General features: G+C 34.9%; 2 protein-coding genes across 2 annotated transcripts; both read left to right on the top strand.

The window, feature by feature from the left end:
* The first annotated feature begins 1572 nt into the window (after window positions 1-1572).
* On the top strand, window positions 1573-12430 carry LOC110777944 (glutamyl-tRNA(Gln) amidotransferase subunit B, chloroplastic/mitochondrial-like). The gene is made up of 10 exons (XM_021982518.2): window positions 1573-1750; window positions 2593-3268; window positions 4975-5184; window positions 7277-7417; window positions 7516-7719; window positions 8968-9165; window positions 9540-9608; window positions 10715-10831; window positions 11078-11173; window positions 12127-12430. Exons 2-9 carry the CDS (start codon window positions 2639-2641, stop codon window positions 11156-11158), a joined length of 1650 nt encoding a protein of 549 aa, XP_021838210.1. The 5' UTR covers window positions 1573-1750; window positions 2593-2638; the 3' UTR covers window positions 11159-11173; window positions 12127-12430.
* Window positions 12431-13646: 1216 nt separating this feature from the next.
* LOC110777947 (protein RTE1-HOMOLOG) lies at window positions 13647-18876 on the top strand. Its single transcript, XM_021982521.2, has 3 exons — window positions 13647-13893; window positions 16476-16751; window positions 18366-18876. Exons 2-3 carry the CDS (start codon window positions 16485-16487, stop codon window positions 18789-18791), a joined length of 693 nt encoding a protein of 230 aa, XP_021838213.1. The 5' UTR covers window positions 13647-13893; window positions 16476-16484; the 3' UTR covers window positions 18792-18876.
* Window positions 18877-26219: the final 7343 nt, after the last annotated feature.

Genomic DNA, 26219 nt, shown 5'->3' with positions numbered 1-26219 from the left:
CACCAATAACAATTCGATCCACAACAAGTCAGAAAACCAAATCGAATCTAGCCAACAATCCATTGATCCTGGGGAAAAAAATCTAAATCTATAACGAGCATCACCCACGTCGGTGAGGTCGCTGGAGCAGGAGAGTCGCCGGTCAGATCTGAAGTACTAGTAAGGCATCGTTAACCTAGCTTGTTGAGTCGCCGTTTCTCTCTCTTTAAACATTTTTAATATTTGCAAACTAGAGAAGAGGTGGAAGGACAGAGAAAAAAAATTAAAATTTGTAGCTAGTAGCTAGGCCAAATAAAGTTAATATAGGTAATGTATAACAATGGTCTAGCTGCTAGCTCAATGTTTTTAATATTTGCAAACTAGTCAATTTTCTCAACCATTAAAGTGCTATTAATTGGTAAAATATTAAGATCAAGAGCTCGAATCTCGTCTGCCTTATTTGCCATACAGGTGGAGGAAGAACATTGTTCATTTGCCACACGGGTGGAGGGAGAACATGGTAATTAGGCCCTGTTCGGCAAAATTAGCGGTGACGGGTAGTGGTTAGCAATTGATTAGCGGGTAGCTAGCGGTTAGAGTAGCGAGTAGCGGTGAATAGTAGCGGGTAACTGTTAGCTGTCAAACTAGCGGGTAACTAATATGAGTGTTCGGTAAAAGTAGCGGTTGATATTATAAAATAAAAATAAAAGCTAAAATATTATTTAAAACTTTATTATAAATTTGTCAAACGCTACCCGCTATCTTAAACGCTATTAATTTAACGTTTGACAAAAGCTACCCAACCGCTAACCGTTACCTAAATCGCTACTTTACCAAACACTTACAAATTTTACATTATATCCGCTACCTCAAACGCTACCGTCGAACACGCTTTACTCGTAGTTAATTACAGTTTCATACATTTTTTATTTATAAAAATGAAAAATACTTCACTATTTAGGCTTCATTTGGTTGGGAGGAATTGAAAAGAAAAGAAAAGAAAAGAAAGGTAAAATAAGGTTTCCTGTATTTGGTACAAATAATTATATGGGAAGTGGAAGGAAAGGAAGGGAACTGAAAGGAAAGCTCATTTATAAAATTTTAACTTTCCTTTCCTCCCAAAATTGGAGGAATTTGAAAGGAAAGAGAAAATTAAAAGCTGTCATTTATATTTTCCACAAATTCTTATTTACAATGGGTGTACAATAAATATTGTACACCGGAGTAAAAGTTAACTCAAAATGCTTAAAAGTTAAGCATATATATGTAAAAGTTATCTATTTTTAAGTGATAAATTTTTTCATTTTAGTAAAACTTATTTCTTCAAAATCACTAATAATGTATAAAATTAATAATTTAACTCTTTAAAATATTTATCTATCAATTTTTTTTACTAATATAAAAGTTAATCAAAACTAAGTTAAAGTTACAAAAAAAATAGTTAAAGTTATCTTTGTGTACAATAAATTTATTGTGCACCTTGTGCGCGCAAGACCTTTTGTATATTTTCCTTTTTTTTCCATTCATTTCTTTCCCTTAACCAAAACACAGGAAAATAAAATCTATTTCCCTTCCTTTCTTTTCTCTTTCTTTCCTTTCCTCGTAGTGAACCAAATAGGGCCTTAGAGTTTCATACTCATGCTTCCAACTTTCCGACACTCCGTATTTCCTTAACCACCCATTGAAACCTCCATCTATCCGATACGCGGCGGCGTCAACGGCAAAACCACCGGCTTCTTCAACACAACACTTCGTTCGTTGAGGACTTGAGGTTCCGTCTTTCTTCTTTCTTTCGTTTTATTTCACAATATTGCTTAGGGTTTTCTTCAACCTCTTGATTTTACTCCTTTCTTCCAATTGAATTTCCTTCAATCTTCATTTGTCAGAAATACTGGGTTACTGGTTGATTATTTGTTAGTGTTCTTATTATCAGTGAATTACGTGAGTCGAAAAGCTTATTTGTTGAACTTTAGTAATTTAGAAAAATGGAAGAATAAAATTGTCCAAAAATGTTGTATCAATGGTCGCCTTCCTTTCCTAATGTTTACCTGTGAAATTGAGTTTCATTCATCTTCATTTGTCAGAAATACTGGGTTACTGGTTGATTATTTGTTAGAGTTCTTACAATCAGTGAATTATTTGAGTCGAAAAGCTTATTTGTTGAACTTTAATCAAGTAATTTAGAAAAAATGGAAGAATAAAATTGTCCAAAATTGTAGAATCAATGGTCGTCTTCCTTTCCTAATGTCCTGTTGTGTTAGCTATGAAATTGAGTCTGATTGTGAATATTAGAATTATCCTATTTTTTCGTATTTTGAACAATTTTTCCTTTCAATATCCTGGGAGGTTAGCTTTTTATGCTGCTGTATATGAATTCAGGTTTCATATTATTACTAGAAAATGTCATGTAGCAGCAATTTATCTTGCAACTTCTTAGGAATATGGGTTCGTACTTGAATCGTTTAGTCTAAAGTGAGGTAGAAATATGATAAACATTTAGGTTAAGGCCTTTTAATTTTTTAAACAGATCTTACTGATGCTAATATTTGTATATTTATACCTAATTATCAGCTAGTAGTGTTAGTAAGGAAGTTTGCTTTGCTTCAATTGCAGACACAGATTTAGTTTGATGTTGAAGTGGATGTAAGTAATAAGTACGATGGCATCTTTGCTGTTTAGAGGGTTACAAGTTCGTCCTTTGTGTATTTACCCGTCTTCGTTATTGACTAAAAAAGTGGGTGTTTTTTACTGCACATCTAATAGCCTACATTCCCAAAGTGTAACAACACAAAATCAGCCGAAGACGCAATCAAAAGTTGCAAGTCGAAATCAAGGCACAACACTTGACAAATTGTTGAAAGACTATGAAGCAGTCATTGGTCTAGAAACCCATGTACAGCTTTCCACTATTACGAAGGCCTTCTGTGGATGTGCCTACAATTATGGTTCGGAACCTAACACTAATATTTGCCCCGTTTGCATGGGTTTGCCTGGTGCCTTGCCCGTTATGAACTCCAAGGTTATTGAGTACGCTGTGAAACTTGGCCTTGCGCTTAATTGCAAACTGTCCTTAAACTCAAAGTTTGATAGGAAGCAGTATTTTTACCCTGATTTGCCTAAGGGCTACCAGATTTCTCAGTTCGATGTTCCTATAGCTACTAGTGGGTATGTTGACTTGGATCTCCCACTTGAGTATGGTGGTGGGCATAGGAAATTTGGGATAACTCGAGTCCATATGGAAGAGGATGCAGGAAAACTAATCCATGCCGACGGTGGAAATCATTCTCAGGTACATGCTTCATCATTTCTGGCTGGCAATTTCACGTTTGTTAGTTTGTTACAAGACTTTTTTTTTTTATTTTATTTTTATTTTATTATAATCATTTTCATGTTTTAAGGTGCTATTAGAAATTCCATGGTATGATTAGATACTTCCTTTTTTGGTAATAATTTAGACACTTCCCGACAACCTATGTTACTTCAAAACCTTGTTGACCGGGTGTGTCGGGTGTCGACACGACATGACACTCTACGGGTGTCCAAGCCGTGTTGGAATAGGATCCTAAATCAAGTGCCGGGATTGGAGAAGAAGAGAATCAAAAAGTTCAATTTTTGGTATCCAAGATGAAGATGTAGCATCATTGGTGAATAAATTAGTCTTATTGGATGTTACCCGGATTAAAAAGCTCAGATATCAAAGCTTCTTTAACGGAGCCATGAAGGATAGAAGGGTGAAGACATGGAGAGTGAAACGACAAAGGTAGAGGAGAAATAAAGTAAAATAAAAAACTGAAAAGTAACGTTAACTTAGGGTCTGTTTGGCAACCAATTTCAGTCACCTTAAATGATAAGGTGCTAATCATTTAAGTTGACTTAAATAATTAGGAGTGTTTGGCATGGAGCTGAAATAAGATTTAAGGTGGTAAAAGTGACTGAAATTGAAACGTTGTTCCTATTAACGTTTGGAAATCAGGTAGCTGAAAATTTTTGGGTTTTTATTCTCTCGAAAATTATCTTCCGGAAATTTGAGTTTGGTGATGTTTCGTACGATTATTTCCTAATTACCGGCGTGCTTCCAATGTATCACACATAATTTTTGTACTCATTTCTTTGACTTTCATGAGCTCGACTTTCATTGTGATTTGTTTGGTTTATTTTTCAATTTTTTTTTTACATTTTTTGATTTATTGTTGAAGAAGAAGATTAAAACGTTAATGGCGGAGTATGATGAGCCTTTGTGGAATGAGAAGAAGCTTTAAAGATCCGTAAAAGTTATCATTTAGAAGAAGGATTAATACCCAATTACCCATAAATCCCATCTCATGTTCTCAAAAAGGAAAAATTTTAAGAAATTAGAATCACAAGTTTGTTGTTGTGAATGATAAAATTTGGAGATTGGAAGGCGGCAATCTCAAGCATTGGAGCATAACCCATGATATAATTGATGGCGAATTACGATGGAGTAGTAATACTGGTATTAGTTATAACTTATAAGTACTACTTCTATTTTTTTTTTTAGTTATAAAAAAGCCAGATAAAAAGAATTTTTGATTTTATTTTGTGACTCGTAGATGGTAGATCGGTATAATATCAACTATCATTATAAAAAATTATAATCCGTGCAATTATTTTATTTGTAATTATTATTACAAAGAAAATAATTATGGATGTCAAAATATATCAAATGTCAAAAAAAAACTACTAAAATTTCAGGTACTTAAAAAACTAGTTCTACCAAACAGGCAATATAAATAGGTACCTTATCAGTTTCAGCACCTTATCAGTTTCAGGTATTACCTTATCAGTTTCAGTTACCTTATCAGTTTAAGTTGAATATCAGCTAGTGTTGCCAAACAGAGCCTTAGTGACATCACTATGGAGAATGGCAAAATTATAAGATCTTTATGGGATGTGGAAGTTAACTCGCAGTGCATGAGTCATTAAGCTCTTTTTTCTCTATAATTGATGGGTTAATATGCTACTTGCCATCTGCAGGTCGATTTGAATAGGGCTGGTGTACCTTTACTTGAGATTGTCTCTGAACCTGATATGAGAAGTGGCATAGAAGCTGCAGAATATGGTGCAGAAATGCAGAGATTAGTTAGGTACTTGGGTGTGAGCAATGGTAATATGCAAGAAGGTTCACTACGTTGTGATGTTAATATATCAGTCCGTCCAAGAGGGCAAGTTGAGTTTGGTACAAAGGTAAGCATATTGGATTTGTTTCTCACATACTATGTGAGGTTCTTGAGTTCCTGATGCTATGTGTACATTCTTTTGAATTTAAGCATATAAACTGAAACTACTTGGTGGTATTCACATCATCAAACTGGTCCCAGGGTTTTGTTCGTCGAAGTCAAAACGTCAAATCGGATCCGTTGACCAATGACCAAATATGCGGATCACAATGGATTCAGGAAGGGATTCAGAGTTAATTTAGCTAATTGGATAGATTATGAACTTGATTATTAATTTCACAAGAAAAAGAGAGAATTTGGGTAACACGTAGTATTTGTGAAAATCTTCTTGGACTGTTTACTCGAACAATCATAGATTCTTTTGTTAGTTTTTGAAACGTCTTTACTCAAATGTTTGGCCAACAAAAAATGGTTATCTTTATCAATTTTGTAGCTGTTATTGCTCATTAAGTTATAATTAGACCAAGTGTTTTACATTCCATGAGGATATGTTCTGCTTACATAGTTACATGGAACATTCCATATCCCAGGCAACATTAGATAGGCCTATATTGAGAATACTAACAACTGTATGCATTATGACTCTCAATTGAAGTGGAGATGAAGATATTCAATGGGTAGGGATTGGAATTGATGGAGTAATCATAAAATGATATATACATTGGGAATTTGTGGTAGATGGCTTGTTGACAGACTTGATTCTGACACCTGATGAACCAGATTTTGCATTGAAACACTCTATCATTTATATTTACATTTTTGTATCCGTTTATTTTAGTGTTGGAATATGAAATTAACCAAGTAACGAAGACTGTTGAACTGCCATTTTCTTTTATAGCTGCAACAGTGGGAACTGCATTCATTATAAGTTTACAACTGAAATAGAGTGTTAAAAATATACGGCATATGAGGATCAGGATCTATGAGGTATTCACAAAATTATATTTCCTCTGTTTCTTAATACATGCAATATAGACTTTCATGTTTATCAATGCACAACTTTGACCATTAAAAAATTATTTTTTAGAAAATGTACATTTAGAATAATCGTACAACTACATAATGACAACTACGTAATGACATTAACTTTCAGATCCTGTGGCATATTGCCTGACAGACATGATACTGATACCTGTTGAACCTTACTTGACATTCTACTTCTTGGTCGAACTTCTGACAAGTAGACATTTGTATGATTATTTGAATTGGAGTTTATAAAATTGATAAGCTACAAAAGATTAATTTTTTTTTAAAGTTCTTTCAAAACTGCAAATTTTAGACAGTTCAAAAGAAAGCCATTTGGATGACTTGTTAGAAAGCTGTTAAGGATTCTGTTTCAAGTTTGTTCACCATCAATGTCCGTGCAAGAAACTGACGTATGGAAGGGTATCATAGGAAATGGTTTATAGTGCAAGGAATAGCTTGAGGAGGAGGGAAAGAGAGTTAGTTTGAGGGAAGAGAAAGAAAAGGGAATGAGATTGTCTATATATAGAGCAGAGTAGGATATTAGTGAAACAGAAAAATCATGATGAATATTATGAAGAGTTCCCTTTGGTTTTATTTAGCATTTGGGTGAAAACCAGCCCCTCGGATGCTTGTACTTATCTTCGATAATTGCTATATCCCAGTTTACTATCACATTTTGTCTTCTTCTCTTATTTCTTTGTCCCAGCATAACTTTACCTTCTATTTCTCTGATTACTCTTTGCTAAGAAATCAGTTCCTAGCAGGCTAGCAGTCTCTATCAAATATTTCTGGGCATATAAGGAATTTTAGATGATTTCGGATGGGAAAGCTGTGTTTGTGGTTGGAAACTGGATTGTTGGAAAATGTAAAGGGACTACACTTGTGTTGAACTTACAGGTTTTCTTCTGTGCTGCCAGAAACTCTGATGTTTTCCTTTAGCTTTTTGATGTGTCTAGTTGTAAAAAATTTGGGGTCAAAATATGCTTTTTTTTAATGCAAGAAAATATGCTACTTTGTATGGACTGTATTCTGAATATATTTTCCCATTCCATTATTAGTAAGATCATTACATTACAGTGAAGAGTGTGTTCTTTAAAGCATAAACTGAATTCTTGTTCGAACATTTCTGGCAGGTTGAAATAAAAAATTTGAACTCATTTTCAGCAATAAGTAGGGCCATTGATTATGAGATCACAAGACAAGTACAACTGCATAACCAAGGCCTAGCTTACCAAATTGTACAAGAGACTCGTCTTTGGGAGGAGGGTGCTCAGGTTATTGCCGCACTTTGCTCCCTTTTGGTTATTGCATTGAAGTTAGAATCTAATTCACCTGTGTTCTTTATCTTATTTATATAATGTGTCATTGTTAGAAAACAGTAACTATGAGAAAGAAGGAAGGGCTTGCTGATTATCGGTATTTCCCAGAGCCAGACCTTCCAGAAGTGACTTTGACAAAGGAATATATTGAGGACATTCGTGATTCTTTGCCAGAAATTCCAGAGTTGAAGAGACGGAGGTATGAACAAATGGGATTAAGCATGCAGGATGTGATTTTTCTTGCCAATGATGTAAATGTAAGTACTCTGACACATTAACTTTCAGGATTGAGCTATTTCTCATTACTGTTGTAAATTTTAGTAATGATTTACACCTCATTCTAGCTACATGCTGCATCTACTAGTTTATGTCACTCAAAATGCTAATATATCAACATATGTGTTGCCCTCCATTACCATTGGGTTCCGTGAAAGTTGGAGTTTCTATATGATGACTTGCCAGCGGACAAAAACCTCTAAAGCACACAATTTTGTATCAAAAATTTTCAATTTTCTTTTTAGAAGTGGGAATGCAGATGAAGTTTGTGAAAGAAGAAAAGCAGTGGCTATAACTATAAGTAACCCAAGTGCCTGAAAGATGTGTCTACAGGCTCGAAGACCATTTTTTTTGGTGGTACTCTGTTGGTAAATATTTATAATGGAATTATTGCATGTTCTAGAATTTCCACTTTCTTTCGGTAGAACATTGATGATATATTTTGAGTATGCAAACTCTCTTTCTCACTACCAACCAAAAAGTGAAAAGTAACTAAAGAAAACACAGGATATATCTTATATGAAATCACACATTCTCAAATACTTTTTTGATCCGTTAGAGAATATATCTCCACTGAAACCACAAGGGCTTGGCATGTTTACTGTCTTACAGTGTTTGCGAATAACCTCATGATCACCAGTGAGGGGATTTGAACGAATGGGAAGATTGTATAATTTGAGGTTACGTAGATTTTAGTGCTGCAAAGGAATGAAGCCTTAACAAGGAAGGGTGCTGCCTTCAAGAAAAATAATAATTATGAACTTTGTGTAGACTTAGAGAAAGCTGTGAATCATGTGCTTGTTGCTGGGAATTGATTCATGAGAAAGCTCCCTGGGAAAGCACCTTAATAGCTGGGTGCTAAACTGCTAACCACTGTGCTGCGTGTTATTGCAGAACCATAAAACAATAGTTTTTGGTGAAAAGACCAAAAACATAATGCTTCATCAAATAGCTTTTGGCGGTTTTTTCTGTTTTGATATATCCTAATCCATCTGGTGTACTTCAAAGGTCCATTATGGTTTTTCATTATGCTTTACCCTGAAATATACCAAAAAGTTTGAAGCATGAAACTAGAAATATTATGCTTACATGTGAAGCATAAACACGCCTTGACTCAATTTTCTGCTGCCTTAAATTGTATTTAATCTTCAGTATTATTCTGTCCATTTCCCAAAACACATACAACTCTCATATCTAGATGGATACTCATTTACTGAAGTGTTTCTCAGGTTGCTGAATTTTTTGACGCGACCCTATCTAAAGGTGCTGACATGAAGCTAGCTGCTAACTGGATAATGGGTGATATTGCAGCTTACATGAAGAATGAAAAAGTGTCCATTAATGAGATAAAGCTTACTCCTGATGAGTTGGCTGAATTGATTGATTCTATTAAAAAAGGGACTATCAGTGGTAAAATTGGTAAAGAGGTGCGTTTTTATTATGCCATTAGTAATTTTTCCAAGTCATAAACATTTGATTAGGCTTAGTCACTAAAGATCTGCATTGAAAGTTTACTTTTTGTTAGAAGGAATACATATTTTGTATACATATTTTTGTTATAATAAATTCAAAAGAGAGACGCATTATAATTGGTTAAAATAAAACCATGTACAGAGTATTATTTAATTTCTTGCCCTTTGTGTAAAGAAGAAATTAACATTTCCCTGCTGACAAGGAAAAGGCTGAATGGAGCCGATTAAGCCCCATAAAATCTTGTTTTGTTGGTCTATTTTGTGATTTTAAGTACTCTTATTTTCTTTGGATGTCTTTACAATTGGCTTTTTTTTTCTTTAACGTTTAGATACTTTTTGAGCTAATAGCTAAAGGAGGAACCGTCAAGGGCCTTATCAAGGAAAAGAATTTGGTCCAGGTAAATAGTTTTGCTTTTTTTTTTTGTTCTGTTTTGGTAGTTTTTATTTTTTATTAGGAAATGATCTTAAAACCTCTTCGCTTCCTTTCCATGAAGTAGAAGATGATCGTCCCGTTATCGCTTTTGGGTCAATTGGAAACAACCTCTCTGCAATTGCAGGGGTAAGGTTGCGTACACCCGACCCCTCTTACCCCGCTTTTTGCGGGAGCCTCTTTGAGGCAATGGGGTAATGATAATGATAATGAAATGATGGCTTTGTTCTATTTGGTTTCTTGCCAATTTTACTATTTTCCAAGAATTTCCATTCTAATTTTACCATCTTGCATGAGCTATGTTTCACCAACTCTTTATTCCACCGCCTCCATTACCGAATTACCCATCTTGGATAATTGATACTCGGAGTTAGGCGCTTCATTTTGGGAAAAAGTTAGGCAAAAATTTCATAACATGGATGTGTCCGAGTGTCGGACACTTCTTGTTGAGTCTGAGAAACATAGTGCATAGGTACTTTGCTTGCAGTTTTGGTTGCGTATTTCAAGTGCAATAGCCGAGTTTATTTCAATTTGCATAACTTGTGTCACTACAGTTCTGGAATACCAAAGTTATAGATTATGATATGAGCTAAATATGACAGGCGTGTCTTGGTCAAGCTTCTTGAAACTTGATCTTTTGAGATTCAGTATTGATTTCCCTTAATATATCATGTCCTTGAGAAGATCAGTTTCTGTGAAAAGTATCATAAAATCTAGGTTAACACTAGTGTACTGATGGTGCCACTAGTTTTACTAGGGTGATCACTAATGCACTATGGTGTATTGTTAGAGTATTGACCGACACATTAATCTCCAAGTTTGCATATGTTATAAACTTAACAGACTAAGGCTTTGTTCTATTCGACTTATTTTGTCTGAACTTATATTATTTGAACTTAACTGAACTTATCTGAACTTATTTTGACTGAATAAACTTATTTGTGTGTTAAAATGTCTGAAAAAAAGTTCTTTTTTCTGAACTTATAATATCTGAACTTATCTGAAATAAGTCAAAATAAGTCGAACATAACCGAGCCTAACTTGCTTGTTTAAAATCTTCCCATTAATCTGCAGATAACAGATCCTGCTGAGATAGAGAAGATGATTGATAGAGTGCTTGCAGAAAATCCAAAGCAAGTTGAACAATTCCGTGGGGGCAAGACAAAGTTGCAAGGCTTCTTTGCTGGCCAGGTATATTATCATCCTGTGAATATGAAGAAACCTCTTCTTTTTTCTCCCCTTTTATGTTTATTTAAATATTTGGTGGTACATTGTAAAGTTATGTCCTTTTTCTCTTATTTTTAATATCATCCTTCTGAATTTAAAGAAACCTTTCTCTCATTTCCCCCCCCCCCTTTATGTTTATTTACATATTGTGTGGTACATTGTAATCTTCTATTCTTCTTGAATAAAAACTGGAAGTTGTGTATTTTGTAGATCATGAAAGAATCGAAAGGCAAGGCAAATCCAGGTGTGTTGAACAAAATACTCCTCGAGAAACTAAATGCCAAGAGCTGACCGTTGTATACACAGGTACAAGTCAGGCCTTTTGTTGTTGTTGTTGTTGTTGTTCAATTGTTCTCCTTCAACAATTACAAAAACCACTGCACTTCGTGTAGTGATTTTGTTTGAATAGCAGTTCCCATTTGAGACTTACTGTAGTTTTTCTAGACCTGATCAAATTGCGGGTCGGATCAGGCCATGACTTGGAATTTCTACCCATTGTGTCGGGCTGGGCCGGGTCAAACTTCGGGCCAAAAATTCCTTCCCCCTTCCCCCAACCCACTTATTTGGGTTAAAAAAATAGTGACCTTTTGGGCCGGGCCAATTTTATAACTAAACATGCAAATATGAGTTGTCCAAAACCCACCCAAAAACTTAAAAACATTCGGGCTGGGCTTGACATCGAGCCTAAAACTTATGCCCAAACCCCACTATTTTCGGGCCGGGCTCATGATGGCCAAGTCTAAGTTTTTCACTCTGCTAGTGCTAGGCGTAATTCTTGCTAAAACTGATACTGAAGAAAATGCATCATATATATGGGTGACTTCCATGACAAGACTAAGGTCATCATGGGTCAATGATGCATTTTTTCTTCTTTTTCTTTCGGTTTTCGGTAGTCTAATTGAAACCTCAATGGTATTTGTTGCAGTCTTCTTGTGGGATCCCTGAATATTTGACATATATTCTTGGCTAAACATTTTGTTGAATTTTTTTTGTTGTCTTTTCAGGTTTTGCTTGCTTCTTGTAAAATTGACTTGTACAAGTATATTACACCATTATATTATCAAGCCATTTATAATAGGCCCTATTTTTTACTGGTCAAATGCTATTTAACCAGTAAAGACTGCAGTATTAGTACCTCATTTACACCTGCATATTTGTGGTTATCTTAGTTTCTTCCTACTCTCAAGGTGGTGGCTTAGGTGTTTGTATTGATAATTTGATACACTTAACTTTTCCGTCCGATTTGTTTGTAATCACAGATCTATTAGGAGAATTCTGGATTGTCCTTTTGTCAGCTCTGATATGTGTTCAACATTTTCCTCGACTGCTCGCGAGTCGCGTCAAGCTAGAAGCGGTGGAGTACGAGCTGTGATTTAGGATGCAGAATAATAATTGTTGCGATTGTAACCGTTATGTATTTTTTTTTCTAAATTTGTTGTTTGCATATCTATTTTGTCATTGTAGATGCCGTATGACTAATTATTAATGATATTGTTCTTTCCCGTCAAAAAAACAAATAAATATTTTCCTCGGTTTAAATTCCTTTATAAGAATTTACAAGTGCATTTTTGTCGGTCCGTCACAGAATTAGCAACAATTATGCAACCTTGACATCAAATGTTTTGGATGTTTTGTGCTCATTTCACTGTAGCTAAAAATATTACTGCAACCTTATGTTGTGATTCAATGGTTATGTAACATGTTAATATGTTGTCGATATTGCATTAAACAATTAGTACAGAATTAAGGTTTATAGTAATCTTAAATTTCATGTCAATCATCTAGTCTTGTACAAGGGCACAAAGTTTAGATGTTGCATGTTTGCATATTTATAAATGAATCAAAGTGCTTTTTTGGGTTTACAAGAGCTGAAAATGCCATAACATAACATCATTTTTTGTGTACTCTGTCAATTAAACTAGTTGACCAAATTAATAAGGTCATTTGTTCGATTCATCAATTACTTTGTATTATTCTTATTAAAGAATCTATTGCTCTATTTCCCCACCTTTTGTTGGTATCCCACCATATTATCATTAACCAAGTCCATTCTTTTTGATGTAAAAATGTAAAATGAAGAACAATAAATACCAAAGTAAGAACATCAAGATTTATAGTGGTTCACTTTCTAACATTAGCTACATCTACTTTTGGGGAGTGTGTTAATTATTGTATTAATCACTTCAATCTATGGGGAGGTACTGCATGTAGAAATGGTGTGAGAATGAGTGTAAATTTACATTCTCTCTCTAACTCTGTTGTTTTTATTTGGGTTTATATAGTCCAAAGGAACAAGATAAAGATATGAAATAAAATAGGCCACGTCAAAACAAAGAAAGCCCGTGCAGGGTCGTGCAGCGCACACCAAGTTGTGCAGGGGCACCAAGGAGGCAAAACATTTTAAAAATTGAGCTGCAGGGACGTGCGGGCGTACTACCGACCCATGCAAGCGCACACTTACTGGAGAAACAAAATGCTTGCTTTCTCTTTAATACTTTATCCTTATAGCTGCACTAGCATTGGGACCAATGACCACTTTAGTTGTGCCCTGCAGCTCAATTTTCAAAATGTTCTGCCTCCTTGGTGCGCCTGCATTACTTGGGCGTGCGCTGCACGACCCTCCACGGGCTTTCTTTGTTTAAACATGGCCTATTTTATTTCATACCTTTATCTTGTTTTTAAAAGAGTGAATATGAACTACTCCGTAACTTAATTGGTAAAGTGTTAAGGTCAAGAGCTTGAATCTCGTCTAATTCATTTGTCTGAACATAGGCGGAGGGAGAGCATTGTAAATTTGTACTCCTTAATTAGTTAATTACTCGTAGTTAATTACAGTTTCATATACTTCCAACTTCCAAGTACTCCGTACTTCCTTAACCACCCATTGAAACCTCCATTTATCCGATACGCGGCGGCGTCAACGGCAAACCACCCGCTTCGTCAACACAGCACTTTATTTTTCCGATACGCGGCGGCGTCAACGGAAAAACCACCAGTTTCGTCAACGCAGCAGTTCGTTCTTTGAGGTTCCTTCTCTTTTCTTTCTTTCTTTCTTTTTATTTAACGATATTGCTTAGGGTTTTCTTCAACCTCGTGATTTTACTCCTTTTTTCCAATTGAATTTCCTTCGCTCAGATGCATCTTCATTTGTCAGAAATACTGGGTTACTGGTTGATTATTTGTTAGAATTCTTACAATCAGTGAATAATTTGAGTCGATAAGCTTATTTGTTGAACTTTGATCAAGTAATTTAGGAAAAATGGAAGAATCAAATTGTCAAAAGAAATGTTGGATCAATAGTCGTCTTCCTTTACTAATGTCATATTGTGTTAGCTGTGAAATTGAGACTGATTGTGAATTTGAGAAATATCCTGTTGTTTCGTATGTTGAAGTTTCAACAGAGGTTAGGGTTTTCTTATGGAAAATGTAAGAATACTGCACTTGAATAACTGGGGATTTTAGCACTTTTGAATAGCCCGAGTAACCAGAACGATAGAGTATCTTGAACTTCATAGATTGACCTAATTTTACTCCATGTAGATTTTGATGTTCTTTTTGATGCTTCTATTTCATTTTTGCTAATTTCTTTATTAGCTCGTTATCTATTTGTTAAATTGGCGTCTAACTTTCCAAATGCTCCATTGTGTTAGCTATGAAATTGAGACTGATAGGCGAATTTGAGTAATATCCTGTTATTTTGTACTTTGAAGTTTCAACACAGGTTATTTTTTTGTGTGGAAAATGTAGGAACATAGATTAGACTTGAATAACTGGGGATTCTAACACTTTTGAAGAGTCTGAGTAACCGGAACGATAGAGTATCTTTAACTTCATAGATTGACCGTCCGAAATGTCTTTGCAACTTATGAACTACTAATATTGCTCCATGTAGACTTTGTTGTTCTATTTGATGCTTCTATTTCATTTTCACTCATTTCTGTATTTAGCTCGTTTATCTTTTTGTTAACTTGTACAGGGATGCGAGACTGATATTCTAGCAGTTCTCTTTTTTTTAACTCCAATTATTCTCTGGTATTTTTAGAAATTAGAACCAGTGTAGTAATTGTTAACCCCTTAGACTTTCCATCACTTGGGTGTGCATTTCATAGAAGCTCTCGTTGATTTATAGAGGTTACCGACATTAATTCAACATTTATAGGAGGGGGGGGGGGGGATTAAACGAATGTACGAAGTACACGAATGTACCATAGCGTTAAATAGTTCATTGTTAGAAGTCTTAGGACTTGCACTATGTTTGTTGAGGAGAGGGGAGGAAAAAGAGGGAAGAGAATGGAAGGATTTGGTTTATTGGAAGGGGGAAAGATAGTGAACCCCTCCCATTCTTTACTTCCCCTTTTCCCATCACGTATCGTCGTATCCAAATAAGGAAATAGGTCCTAGCTCTTCCTTACCATCCCTTCCCTTCAAATTCTATCATCCAAACACAATATTGATCTACATATGGTAGTTGCATCTCTCTCTTCTCTTTCTAATGCTCCCCAAGTTGATGTCAAGGACCAATTAGGATCCATATATCTTATGAGTGATTGAGCGTGATAGAGGAAGCTTCCCTAGTGCACAAAAGACAGAACAAAAAAACATACAAGCATCGAGTTCTTAAGAAAACTTCCATTCATGCTGATGCCAAAGGGGGAAAGGTTTTGCTGCTGTAGCCTTGTGACCAGCTGCTCCACTAATGCCTCTTCTACCTGATCACATCATGTTTGTGCTCATAATTGGGTTTATGAAAAAAAAAAGATTGAATGAAACATGAGAGACATTGAATTTTATGAGTGATAGATGATCCTTGAAGTAGTATGGCCTTATGTGTAAGTTAGATGCATCCTTAAAAATCGCAATATTGGGTTATTACATGAGAAACTACAGCGCTAACGATATAATTTTCAGCGGGGTACTGGGGTTAAGCATGGATGGGGGGAAATGCTGACCATATATTTCAACAAAAACCGACTCTACCAGAAAGGCCAACTAATATGGTCTTAGAATATCCTGTGGAAAGGACCTGCCGTCTTTCTTTGAAGCAACCTTAGGTTAGCTTAGCAGTTATGCCTTATCCATCTTGGATTCTTGGTAGTTGGATGTCCTTGAGAAAGCATGCTAGTAGGGCGATGTGGGCCCAACACTTACCTTAAGCGAAGAGAAAACCACTCTAAAGAAAAGGGGAAGTGTATAATTTGTGACATTTCGATATGGTAAATTGAAACTTAATGTTGGGACTGAGGGAGCAACTTCTAAGAGCCAGAAGAAAGAACCAATATAAATACGGTTCTTTCTGTCATAATCTTAACTGCAATATTTTCAACTTTTGACACATGTTCCAGTTAGTTCACTATGAACATAACTACTTTTCCTTTAAATACCCTGGGAGCTTAGCTTTATGCTGCTGTATATGACTTCAGGTTTCATATTATTACTTGAAAATGTCATGTAGCAGCAACTTTATCTTGAAACTGCTTAGGAATATGGGTTTGTAAAGTCCGCAGGATAGGTTTTGTAGCATTACTGGATTATCTTGGGCCTGTTTGTAGTTTTTTCTTTCTAAAACCATGAAGAAAATACTTTGACAAGTTTTCGTTTTTTGACACAGCTTAAATCAATGGCCATAAACATGGACACAGAGCAGCAGCCAATAATTGGTGAAAATTCTCCACAGGCCATGCAAATTGATCCAAAGAGAGCTCGATTTCCTTTCTGTATTGTATGGACACCTCTTCCTGTTCTTTCATGGTTGATTCCTTTTATTGGTCATATTGGCATATGCAGAGAGGATGGCGTAATTTTGGACTTTGCTGGCCCCAACTTTGTATGTGTTGACAACTTTGCCTTCGGCTCAGTGACTCGATACTTGCAAATAGATGCAAAGGTATGCTCTTACCATCAGATACTTTATTTTTGTGATACGGTTGCGATGTTTCCCAGAACATTCAACTTATTCTCGTGTCGCTAAACAGGGACTAGTAACAAGTTACATCAAGGCCATATCTATACTACTATGTTAAAACAGAATGTTTTACATACCATGATGCCATGTGTCGATCTTTAATTTAATTTATTTTATTTTATTGTAAAATCATCATTTATATTCATCTTTTCCACTTCTCCACCTTAATCAGATGTTATTTTCCCTTAAAATTCATTTTGGTCAAATGACATTCTAATTTCAATTACACTCCAAATGAAATGTATTGTATTTTATTATTTCAATATTTTGTATTATCCCCTATATTACATTGCCAATATAACCGAGTTTTTTAACTAAGAAACCGGTGCATCGCAGGGGATAAAAGCTACTCCATATTTATTTATTCTCAAGTTCATATATAAAGAGAATTATACGTAAATTTGAAATGAATTAAAAAATCTATCTATATACAACACTTCGGGGCATCGCCCGGGCCACTAACTAGTTTATTTGCAAACACTCATTTAGAAACTAATGCCTGTTTAGATGTTGTTAAAGAAGAATAACATGATATCTTCCTGATGGGATGAGACATAATCTCTCACACTCTTTGTATTAGCTTGCTGCATTGTCATAATTTCTCAAGTTCCCGAGCTAATAGTTGTGCCACGGGTATATTCTAGTATCAGCATTGTTTGCGGCACTGGTACATGATAGTAATTTAAAGTCCTAGAAATTATGCAACTAACAAATACGATGCTTTACCTGGCCTGACAATGGGAGGCCATACTTGTGTAAATTAGGCTATTATGAGTAGTATTAATCCTAGCTTAGTGAGGGAATAGCTTATTATGGACTACATTTCCTATACTTACTGAACTTGGAATTTCATGTACTAGTGGTACTAAAGAATCTTTGAGCATGTTTGGTGTAACACTTTCCTAAGTGTTGGAAATGGAATCAATTAACTAGTTCCATTACCTATTGTTTGGTATGAGAGATGGGTAACACACTCCATTTCCAAAGGGTAACCATTACCACCAATTTTTTTACCTCTTCTAACCTTGTGGTAATAAAGTGTTACTCTCCTCAATCCCTAATATGATACAAGGGATTGATTTCCTTGGGTATACCAAACAACAAATAATGGTTAACACTTAGAGCATGTTTGGTATAAACATAGGAAAGGAAATGGGAAGGAAATAAATAAGAAGGGGAAAGGATAGTGTTAGCTATTACCAATATCAGTTGGTTGGTATACCTTAGAAAAAGACTCGCTTGTAACAAATTGGGGATTGAGGAGGGTAACAATGTTGTTACCATAAGGTTGGGAGAAGTAACAAATGGTAGTAATAGTTACCCTTATGAAATGGATTATGTTACCACTCCTCTTATACCAAACATTAGGTAATGGAAATAGTTAATTGATTCCATTTCCATCACTTAAAAAATCTATACCAAACATTTTCTTAACATTAACATTTCTCCTTCTTAAATGTTTCCAATTCATTTCCTTTCCTTTCTACTTTGCTAATGTTATACCGATATACTGATTCTTCCAAACTGTGTATTCAGCTATGCCGTGCCATATCTTTCTTGGCTTCCTGTAGAAACGGAGACCAACACAATCAAAACGGATCTGAATTGGACATATTAACTTGGGATGATGCGATTCGGAAAAGCACCCTAGAATTCCAACACCATTCCTACAGTCTTTTTACTTGCAACTGTCACTCCTTTGTGGCAAACAATCTTAACCGCTTGGGCTTCAACGGTGGCAGGTGGAATGTGGTTAGTCTCGCGGTATTAATCCTCGTTAAAGGCCGGTGGGTCGACAAAGCTTCCATCGTAAAGTCTCTTCTACCCTTTCTGATAGTATTTCCTCTAGGTCTTGTTATTGGAGGTTGGACTTTCTTGAAGTTTTGGGCTATGTTTATTGTTCTTTTAGTTGGTTGGTTTTTTATTGGTTCATATTGTTTCAAGGTTTTAATCCAGTTGTGAAACGAATTTCTTGTATTGTTTTATTTGAAGAATTTTGTCAGATCTTATAATTGTTTATCTTTAACATAATATGCACAGAAACGAACCATGTAAGTGAGGAAATTTGTGTTCAGTAATGTAGGAACAAGGATGTAAATTTTTCTACCAATTGCATGTTGGTTCAATGGTGATTGGGGCTGAACTTGGTAGGGAGGACCGTGTGTTCGATCCCCTGCAACAACAATTGGGAATACCCAAACTCGTCGCAAATCCGGATTAGACATAAAGGTGATCAGGTGGTAAAGCAAAAAAAAGAATGTAAATTTTTCTTATTAGTTTTCCAAATAAAAAATATCTAAACACACACATAAATAAAAAACATTAACAAAACATTAACGGCAATTAACACTTTATTTAAACTAGTGTTGGAGTTAATGGTATTTAAACAAAAAAAATACTTCTTATATATTTGCTTCAAGAGAGATAGTTTGAAATTGAAAAAAAATTCACATCAATTGAAAATGATAATCCTTAATTTGTAGCAGATAATATCAATATTTCCTCTGAGTTGATTGAATTGTCATAGCCTTAGCATAAATCATATTTTTATTTGAAATTGCCTTAGCTTAATTACTACATCAGTTTAATGGTGCTAGAATAATATTTATTCTCCAGTTACAAATATATCTTTGAAATCACATTCATCTCAACTCTCGAGTAAGAATGTAGACAACCATTGTGATATATGTTGCCAAGACTCTTATTTGGGTGTCGTGTCCGACAAGGGATTGGAGGATTTGACACCCTATGACACTCTAAATGTACTAAATTTTATACAAGACCTCTATATATTTGGGTGTCATGTTGTGCTGAAGGACCGGAGGATCCGGCACCCGACACCTCCATCAACCAAATGTGTCGAAGTAACGTAGACTGTGATGAATTAATCTCATTCGCTTAATTAATTTTTTTCCTAACTTACCCATCAGTCACTTGCGATGATATATTGAAAGGGATGTAAACCATTGGTTAAAAATAATAGGTAATCATTATGTGTTAATAAATAATAATTTCTTAATGTTAGCTTACCTACATATTAAAACTCACGCACACATAAAAAAATTAGTCTTAATAATATGCACAAAAACAAACCATGTGAGGAATTTTTTGTTCAGTAATGGTAATCTCTATTATATAAGCCAAGAGGGGAGAGTTATTTTTGTAATCACGCTTTTGGTGTCCCCTGTAAAATACTAAAATACCCTTTGCATTTCACTCTTGCTTATTATTGTAATCTGATTATTTATTATTTAAAAAAATTGATTAATTAGATTTTTTCACGGCATATAATTACCTATATTAGCTATATAATCTTTGATTTTATTATGTAAATAAATCACGGAAAATAATTACCTATATTAGCTATATAATAATTGATTAAATTATGTAATCAATCTCGGCAAATAATTACCTATATTAGCTATCTAATTATACTCCTGTATATTAGTAGTCAAAGATACTCCTAGAAATCAAACTTCAATCAAGCAATTTAAGTAGTATATATTACGTGACTAACATCAATGCGAAACACACAATTCCATTAATTTCTGAAATATAGGATTCATCTTTATGTCATTTTCTTTACGTTAGTACTACAATTTAGATTTTTCGTCATATAATACATGTATTATATTATTTCACCATGTAAATTCTTTTTTTATCTAGAGATTATTATAGCTAATTTTTATTCATATGAACATTTTGAACAATTTTTCTAACATATTATTTATTGTGATTAGTTGTCATAACACAATTTTTAATTTTTATTTATCGCACGCATAGCGTGCATATAAGACTTATACTAATATGTGAACCAGTGAGAAAGAACTCAAAGAAGCATATTGCCATGGACGGGCCTTTTGACCTCCTTCGATCATGGTCAATACGTGACAACATGCTTGCATATACTTGTCCTGTTACATCAAATGAAAAATTGTGTATGGAAATTAATTATCCAAATTGATTGAAATTAACCACGGAAATGCACATTTTTCTTATTAGTTTCCCAAATGAAAATATCTACACACACATAACAAAACAAAACAAAACAAAACAAAACAAAATAACCACAATTAACACTTAGTTAATGGAATTTAGAGAGGTAAAAACCCGGAAAAGTGTGAAATATATCAATATGGGTGAATATTTATAAATTTCAAGAAAATGTAACCTTTAGTGATTTTACTTTACTTTTAAAATAAAGATTTTTTTTCAAAAAAAAGTAGGCATTATAAAATTAAAATTGTTGATCGTTATGCTATTGATAGTATCCCAAACGCGTGTCAAAATTTATCACTAATGAAAAATTGGGGATGCTCTAAACTTAAAGCCGAAAACTGAAAATTATGTAGGCCCATATGTCGGTCCTCCGTGCCCTTACTTGCCGTGTCTAAATGGGCCAACGATAAGTCGTGATGTGTAGGCTCGTGCTTTCCTTCCATAAATGGAGCTCATGTGCAGTCCGTCCTACATGCCCTGTTGGATCAAATCGTGTCGGGCTCGTCGACTCTCTAACTAATTTTAATTTTTTTGTTATTGTTTTAAAAAAATAAGTGTATTGATGTGCAGCACCTTTCCTGTCAGACCGCCTGACAGGCACGTCACTGTCAGACCGGCAATAAAAACCGCGCGCGTGTACTCACGCGCCCTATAAATATGTTTGTTTTCTCTCTCCTTAATTTTTCATTTGCGTCTCTCTTCTTTCCCTGAAACCCAGCTTCTCTTTCATTCTAGAAACCCTAAGTCTCTCGCGATTCTCTCTCCTCTCCTCCAAAACTCGGCCATTGTAGACTCGTCGCCGCCACCTCCTTGCCGCCATCTCCGTCGCCATCATCTCTTCGTCTTCCCGCCGCCGTCTCCTTCACCTTCTCGCCGCCGTTGCAAGATGTGAGAGATTCCGGTAGATCGAATTGGGCTCACTTCGTCCCTCAATCGCCGGCCCGAATTTCTGTTTTGGTCGTTGTTACGGCCGCTACTGATGAACGCTGTTGATTAATGTGGTTGTTGTGGCCTCTGTTGATTAAACATTGGTGGTGGTTGTGATCGCAATAAACCGGCGCCGCCATCAACTTCCGATCCATCAGCACCATCAGATCCATTGTGTTTGATAATGAAAACTGAAGATGAAATTATTCATGTCTTGGAGTATGCAGGCCTGCGTTTTTCGTCTCCTTCCATGCTACTTGAAGATGTAAAACAGTTAGCTATATTGAAGTGTTTTTGTATCTCATTTATTTAATTGGTGATTAAATTGTTTGAGTAACTCACTAAATGTTATATTTATTTAACTAAATGTTTTATTTGTGTAACTAAATTGTTTGACTATAATGTACTCCGTAATCATGTAGTTTGTTTTTGGGACTATAATGTAATCAATATACTACGTAATTGATATTGAAATTTGGTTCATATAAAGTATGTCATAATTAACCATTTAAGTTAACTATTTTAGTTATAATTGAATTTGTTTTGGTTAAGATAATATTTTTGATGTTTAGTTATGATAATTCGAGTTTTAGTCAAGATTATCTTGTTTTCAGTTAAGATCTGTTGAGTTTTAGTTATGTATTTTTGAGTTTCGGTAATTTTTCTGATCTAGTTACGTTTTAAAAGTTTTAGTTAAGATTTTTTATGTTTTAGTTATAGTTAAGTATAAAAACCAATTAGTTAAACAATTAAACCAATTAGTTATTCAATGAAATCAATTATTTAAATACTTGGACCAATTAGTTAAGCATTGAAACTAATTAGCTAAGAAATAAAACTAATAAGTTTACATGTATAAAAAAATTGTTCAGATTGAAATTCAATTAGTTAAGCCTTGCAACCAATTAATTAAGCACTGGAACCAATTAGTAAAAAATATAACCAATTAGTTAAACATTTGAACCAATTAGTTAAGCAATGAAATCAATTAGTTAATTTGTTTTAAGCAATCGAACTAATTAGTTAAGCATTTGAACCAATTAGTTAAGCAATGAAACCAATTAATTAAGCACTGGAATTAATTAGTGAATCAATCGAACTAATTAGTTAAGCATTTGAACCAATTAGTTAAGCAATGAAACCAATTAGTTAAGCACTGGAATTAATTAGTGAATCAATCGAACTAATTAGTTAAGCATTTGAACCAATTAGTTAAGCAATGAAACCAATTAGTTAAGCACTGGAATTAATTAGTGAATCAATCGAACTAATTAGTTAAGCATTTGAACCAATTAGTTAAGCAATGAAACCAATTAGTTAAGCACTGCAATTAATTAGTTAATCAATCGAACTAATTAGTTAAGCATTTGAACCAATTAGTTAAGCAAAAATATTCTTAACTAAAACAAAATAACTTTTAACTAAAACATCATTATTCTCAACTAAAACAAATTAAACTTAACTAAAACAAAATAATGTGTAACTAAAACATCATTATTCTCAACTAATTGGTCCAAGTATTTAAATAACTGATTTCATTGCATAACTAATTGGTTTCATTGCTTAAATAATTAGTTAAGCAATGGAATCAATTAATTAAGCAATGGAATGAATTAGTTAAAATAATGTAACTAATTAGTTAAGCCTAATATTCAATTAGTTAAGCCCAAAATTCAATCAGATAAGTTTTGGAACCAATTAGTTAAGCAATTAAATCAATTAGTGAAACGTTGAAATTCAATTAGTTAAGCATTTGAACCAATTAGTTAAGCAATCGAACTAATTAGTTAAGCCCAAAATTCAATTAGTTAAGTTTTGGAACCAATTAGTTAAGCAATTAAATCAATTAGTGAAACTTTGAAATTCAATTAGTTAAGCATTTGACCAATTAGTTAATCAATCGAACTAATTAGTTAAGCATTTGAACGAATTAGTTAAGCAATGAAACCAATTAGTTAAGCACTGTAATTAATTAGTTAATCAATCGAACTAATTAGTTAAGCATTTGAACCAATTAGTTAAGCAGTGAAACCAATTAGTTAAGCACCGTAATTAATTAGTTAATCAATCGAACTAATTAGTTAAGCATTTGAACCAATTAGTTAAGCAGTGAAACCAATTAGTTAAGCACTGGAATTAATTAGTTAATCAATCGAACTAATTAGTTAAGCATTTGAACCATTTAGTTAAGCAATGAAAGCAATTAGTTAAGCACTCGAATTAATTAGTTAATCAATCGAACTAATTAGTTAAGCATTTGAAACTATTAGTTAACCAAAAATATTCTTAACTAAAACAAAATAACTTAAGTAACTAAAATTCAGGCTTAACTGATTGGTACCAATCGAACTAATTAGTTAAGCATTTGAACCAATTAGTTAAGCAGTGAAACCAATTAGTAAAGCACTGGAATTATAACTAAAACAGAATAATTCTCAACTAAAACAATGATGATTTTAATGCAAAACAAAAGTAACTAAACTATTTTATTTTATAACTTAATATGCCAAAAAGTATAACTAAAACCAAATAATTCTCAACTAAAACCAATTAAATCATTAGTAAAATAAATAAAACAAAATTATTTTAATTTACAATCCAGCTTGTAAAACATGGAATTAGAGCGCATTAAGCATCCAGGAGATGCAACTGAGCTGCCACCCTTGCAAGCCTAGCAACACATGCCCGCACAAACCTTGCGAGGGCTTCTACAGCTGCCTTTCCCTCGCGTAGCAGGCACCAGTCGATCCAATTCTTCCATCAGTTCATCATAACTAGCTCCACCAGCAGTAGCATAGCCATGAGATCCAAAAGGAGGTGCATATGGATCAAAGTTCCTCTGAATTTGGAGCCCTAGAACCTGAAAAACACCGCAATAACAACATGTAATATAACATATAACATATAACATCAACTATTCACCAGCAAATTACAACAACAAAATTAGTCAAACAACACTTTAAGAGCACGATTTACATCATCTGGAAAATCGTGCAGTACTCTTAATTACACAAAACCTAACCCTAGATATTGCGATTCAAACTTGAAAACATGAAGAAGATGGAGGAGATTAAATTAAGATAATGGAGGAGAAAGATAGAAGAATTACCAAAGATGAATGAAGGATAGATTATGCAGCAATAGAGTAGAGGAACAACAACAACCAGTCAAACACCAGTCGAAAACCTAATCGAAACCAAAATCGGCGGAAGAGGGCAGCGGCAACGAAGAGGAAGAAGACGGCGGCAGCGAAAAGGAAGTGAAAATCGGCGGCGGCGAGGAAGTGGACAGCGGCGGCGTTGAGGTCCGGACGGGCGGCGGCGATGATGTCCCGACGGGCGGCGGCGATGAGGTCCGGAGAGACGGAGAGTTTGAGGAGAGAGAGAGGCAGAGGGGTTGTGAAGAGAGAGGAAATGAATAAGCGGTGATTTGAAAATGGAACAAATAACTTCCAAAAACAGAATTTATACACGACCCGGATGACAACCCACGATTCGAGAACTGACCCGCGACCCACTCATGGGTCGGGTGGTCTGACGGTCAGTCCGTCTGATTGAAAAATTTGTAATTGATGTGCGTGCAGACTCATCCATGCCAAATCTCTAAAATGATTTTCATGAGCGATCCATTGGTTCATTATCGTGCCTCTCTTATAGTGTCGGGTTTATAACGGGCCCTGTCGGGCTCTGACAATCCGTATGCCGGCCCGGCCCACGAACAACGCTATACATGCAATTTGACAACGCCGCTTTGCGTACCTTTTTTTAACTCAAGCCGACGACGTTATATTATTAACATACTAAAATGTACATAGGGAAAAAGCCTTGCACAGCAAGGGAAAAACTATCAAAGTAGCAAATAACCAAGGCTTCACCTCCATGAGTGGAGCAACCCCCACAGAACCAAAAACTTGCCAAAAAGGGGCATAAAAAACTTACAAACCATAGCCTTGGTAGTCTTAGGAAAGATATTAAAACAAAGTTTTAGTAAATAAGCATCAAGCAAAGGAAGCATGAATCTCCAGATCATATGCAATATCTTTGATATATGCGTTTTATATAGAATTTTTACCCCCGTCCCTTAGTACTTTTATGTATCAAACGTGCTCTTAGGAGCCGTTTCTAGTACTAATGTGTGTTATTGAGTGTGCCTTGAGTTTCAGGTTTGATTATGAGAAATTGGTCGTTTTAGACCCGTTTCATTGTTGATCAAGGCCACTATATGAGTCCGAGAAGTTCGGGACCTCCATCGTCGACTTTCGGGAGCCTGAGATGCTTATGGTTGAGCCCCGGGAGTTAGACTTGGTGATACGGGCGAGATACATTGAAGATTGCAAATCGCCCTGGAAGCTGAGGGCGAAATGCAACCATCGGGCGGAAGTATAAGCAAGCCAAGTTCATCAACGCGCGCCCGATGGGGCGCAGCTCGCCCGATCCGGATCGGGCGGTCAATCTGGAGGCTTTG

Source organism: Spinacia oleracea, chromosome 3 (genome assembly GCF_020520425.1).
Source record: "Spinacia oleracea cultivar Varoflay chromosome 3, BTI_SOV_V1, whole genome shotgun sequence".
Taxonomy (NCBI): domain Eukaryota; kingdom Viridiplantae; phylum Streptophyta; class Magnoliopsida; order Caryophyllales; family Amaranthaceae; genus Spinacia; species Spinacia oleracea.
This window is presented reverse-complemented; position numbering and strand designations above follow the sequence as displayed.